Below are 3,601 nucleotides of genomic sequence, written 5' to 3'. Positions count from 1 at the left end.
TTATTATTGCACAGTGCTACCACTCCTTCCCTTCTGTCCTCTTTACCCTATTTCCTCCTCCCCCTGAGTGAGGAGATGTAGAGTATGATGGCATAAGGGACAAAGGAGTTCTTAAGTCAAAGACTGTTTCTGTCATTACACATACTGTATGTTGTCAGTTGTCCTTGTTGCCCAATCTTGAGTATATCTCCCTTCATATGGTTACCTTTGTGCCCACCATTATTTACAGCGTGGCGTAAAATAAGCCACCCTTATAAGCCACCATTCTGTTGCAACAGAAAAATAAAACTTGGGTACACCCATAAATAATGTAAATCACTATATGTATATATAACTTTAATGTCTTAACATCGAAAGTGAGCTGGGAGGGAAACAAATGCACATATAGATAGACAGATATTATTTTTTTTTAACATGATTACAATGATGTCAAATGATAATTACCGTCTAAGTCATACCGAAGTATTTTTTTGTTGTGTAAACCATAGATCGATACATAAATGCAAAAACTAAACTGATCTCAAAGAAGGTTTGTCAGTTGTGATTTTACAAACATCATTTATCTTGGTCTGCATTATCCTCAACTTGAACCGGTCATGCAGAGGTCAGTTTCCCTGACGCGTAGGAGCGCCCTCTACTGGATTTATTACCTCAAGTTTGGATATCATTTATTAGATCCACGTTAGGGGGAGCTCAGGTTGTTTTATAAGAATTGGAGGGTCTATGGTTCGATTTCCGGCTCCCCCAATCCATTAGAAGTGTCCTTGGACTGTTTTTGACAGAATATACTTAACCCCAAATTGCTTTAGATAGGAAGCTATCGACCCCCTAACCCGATGAACAGGTTGGCTCCTTGCATGACAGTCTCTGTCATCAGTGTATGCATGTTTGTGTAAATGAATGTGACAAGTGTTGTAAAGCACTTTGAATGGCCAGAAGACCAGAAAAACGTAGGCTCGTTAATACTGTCAGACAGAAAGCTGATGTGATTTCATTTAAATTCGAATTCAATCCGAATATTGCAGTATTGCAGTCCTAATGTAAAAGATAGTTACAAGTTTGAGAATAAATAATACTACTAAAGGTATTTAGAAAGTAAAATTTGTCATTTTTCAAGCATTTCAAAAAATTCGTAAGAATCTGGCCCCATTTTTAAACCGTATTTCGTTTTAGTATTGCCAGCTTAGATCTTCTTTTTACTGCATGAATTCACACACCCAGCAATATCTATTTCCTCCGCTTCATATACAATCTAAGCAGTGCAGATTTGTCATTTTCTTATCATTTTTGGAAATCCGTAGCTATACTTGGCCAACCCACTGCCCTACTCCATCCAATAGCATGTTTTGGGAGGAGTGAAAGGATTCTTTTAAAAGTAGCATCTGGTCATTGCCCACACAGGACTCGTAAAACAAATCTACAGCCGGCAAAATGGTCGAATGGACAGACTTCGAGCGCGCCACCATCCAGGACATCTTCTCCAAGATGGACTATGAGGTCGTGGGACCTGCAGCCCTTTCCAGGTGAAAGATTTTCTCTGTTGTTGTATTTTCTCCTTAACATGAATGCGCAAAAAGAAGTAGCCTAATTATGCATTATTGTAACAATTTCGAGTTATACTACATGTTTTTGCATGTTCCCTCAGGTGTCTGGTCGTTTACCCCTGGACTCAGAGGTATTTCGGCAACTTTGGAAACCTCTACAACGCCGCTGCTATCACTGCAAATCCGATGGTTGCAGCTCACGGAAAAGTTGTCCTCCACGGTCTGGACCGGGCTGTGAAGAACATGGACGACATCAAGGCCACATATGCAGAACTGAGCGTGCTGCACTCCGAGAAACTGCACGTGGACCCTGACAATTTCAAGGTAAAGTTGTGGAGCTTTAACTATTGTTATCCATATTCAACCATTATTCCACAAACGCATTTCATGTTAATGTTTTCTGATGCTTGTTGTCTTGCAGCTGTTGTCTGACTGCCTGACCATTGTGGTTGCTGCAAAGCTGGGTAAAGACTTCACTGGTGATGTCCAGGCAGCTTTTCAGAAGTTCCTGGCCGTGGTGGTGTCCTCCCTGGGAAGGCAATACCACTAGAGAGAAAGAAGACCATTACATGCTGATCATTTGTGAAAAAGCATTATTTCTATCATGTCTCAAGAGCATAAATAAATAAAACAATAAGCATATTCAACAAGTTGTGTGTTCCTCTGCCTGGATTTATGGTCAAATTAGAATGCATACAATTGAAATTGTAAAAGTTTTATCCTCGATATATATTTACGTATGTTCAGTGGTGGAAGAAGTATTTAAATCCATTTAAAGCTTCAATACCAATAATAACAACATGTTCAAGTAAAGCACAAAAATCTTGCACTGTAAGTCACTGTAAGGGGAGTTAATAGACCAGTGGCTGTAACATTATTTAAACTCAGATATTTTAATGTTGTCTTAATGGATATATCTATATATACACTACAGGCCAAACGTTTGGAAGCAAGATCAAATTTGTACAAAAAACTTGTACTTTGCAACAAAATAATGATTATTATATAAAGAGTCACTTATCAGAATACATTTTTACTATAATTATCCTTCAAAACCTTTAAGGTGAGTGAAAGGAGAAAGTATATACATAGAGAGAGAGAGAGAGAGAGAGAGAGAGAGAGAAATTATATTACTGCCACTATATATAGTTATAGATATATATAGTTATATATATACAGTATATAGTTATAGATAGATATAAAGAGAGTTGCAACTCAGGGCTGTAATATAATTTCAACTCAGATCCTTTGAACATTTACATTTGTAGGGTGTTGTGTCATACTTAATGTTAATCTTAATGTTGACATGACCCACTGATTGAGAAGTAAATTTTAAAATGGCACTTGACCCTTGACCCCTGACCTATAGTATCTTGTTGCAATAGTAGTGTCTGCACTATTAAGTCTTTTATTCATTTGCACTCATTCTGGTCGATTAAAATAGGGTGTTTATGTTGTTGTGCGAATTCTTTTGTCTGTTTTGTTTAAAGTAATATTGTTGAACCGTGGTTGACATGCGTTATACCAATTCAAATTCCACTAAAATGATAATATGCATGCTGTTGACCTGACTTGACACACTTTTAAACATTCACGATAAAAAATTACTCCACACAAACTGTTTAATTGCATTTGCTCTTTTATTGATATTCAGACTGACAGAGTGCATCCAAGCCCATGCTGCTGTGCATCATCTGCTCCTGCTCCTGCTGTTTATCGGTATTTCTCAGCCAGTGCCAGAGCCAGAGCAGCCAGGAACTTGTCCATAGCCACATGGACCTCAGGAGTGAAGTCAGCGGGGAACATGATGGCCATGACCACAAGGATGTTGTGAGCCAGAATCTGTCAAAATAGAATAATGACACTTAATCCAATCGCCAGTACTAAAAGAATCGTTAAGTATGTAATAATAGTACATTAGTGTATGAAGCCCTATTCGCACGGGACTAGTATTACCTGGTGACCTCGTGTGATTTAGTGATTACCCCACCACGTCTGTGTTTCGTGCGGCGCATTCGCACGGGATAAGCAAAGTCTGTGTTTTAACTCGAATTTAC

General features: G+C 38.4%; 2 protein-coding genes across 2 annotated transcripts in view; one reads left to right on the top strand and one right to left on the bottom strand.

Moving 5' to 3' along the window:
- Nucleotides 1–1,392: 1,392 nt before the first annotated feature.
- On the top strand, nt 1,393–2,084 carry LOC118323659 (hemoglobin subunit beta; the record flags this gene model as incomplete). The annotated part of the gene is given in 3 exon segments (XM_035655702.1): nt 1,393–1,523; nt 1,646–1,868; nt 1,966–2,084. Coding segments are annotated over 3 exon segments (434 nt in total), but the record flags the coding sequence as incomplete, so codon positions are not given.
- Nucleotides 2,085–3,185: 1,101 nt separating this feature from the next.
- Nucleotides 3,186–3,601, bottom strand: part of LOC118323661 (hemoglobin subunit alpha-1-like) — an 11,598-nt gene continuing 11,182 nt past the window's right edge. The window contains exon 3 of the mRNA XM_035655705.1: nt 3,186–3,386. Coding sequence (XP_035511598.1) covers nt 3,258–3,386 — 129 coding nt within the window. The 3' untranslated portion in view covers nt 3,186–3,257. The remainder of the gene's footprint in view (nt 3,387–3,601) is intronic.

The sequence above is a fragment of the Morone saxatilis genome, unplaced genomic scaffold (assembly GCF_004916995.1).
Source record: "Morone saxatilis isolate NCDOM2014 unplaced genomic scaffold, NCSU_SB_2.0 Contig14, whole genome shotgun sequence".
Classification (NCBI taxonomy): domain Eukaryota; kingdom Metazoa; phylum Chordata; class Actinopteri; family Moronidae; genus Morone; species Morone saxatilis.
Note: the sequence above shows the minus strand (reverse complement) of the source record. Positions and strands in the feature narration are given on the sequence as shown.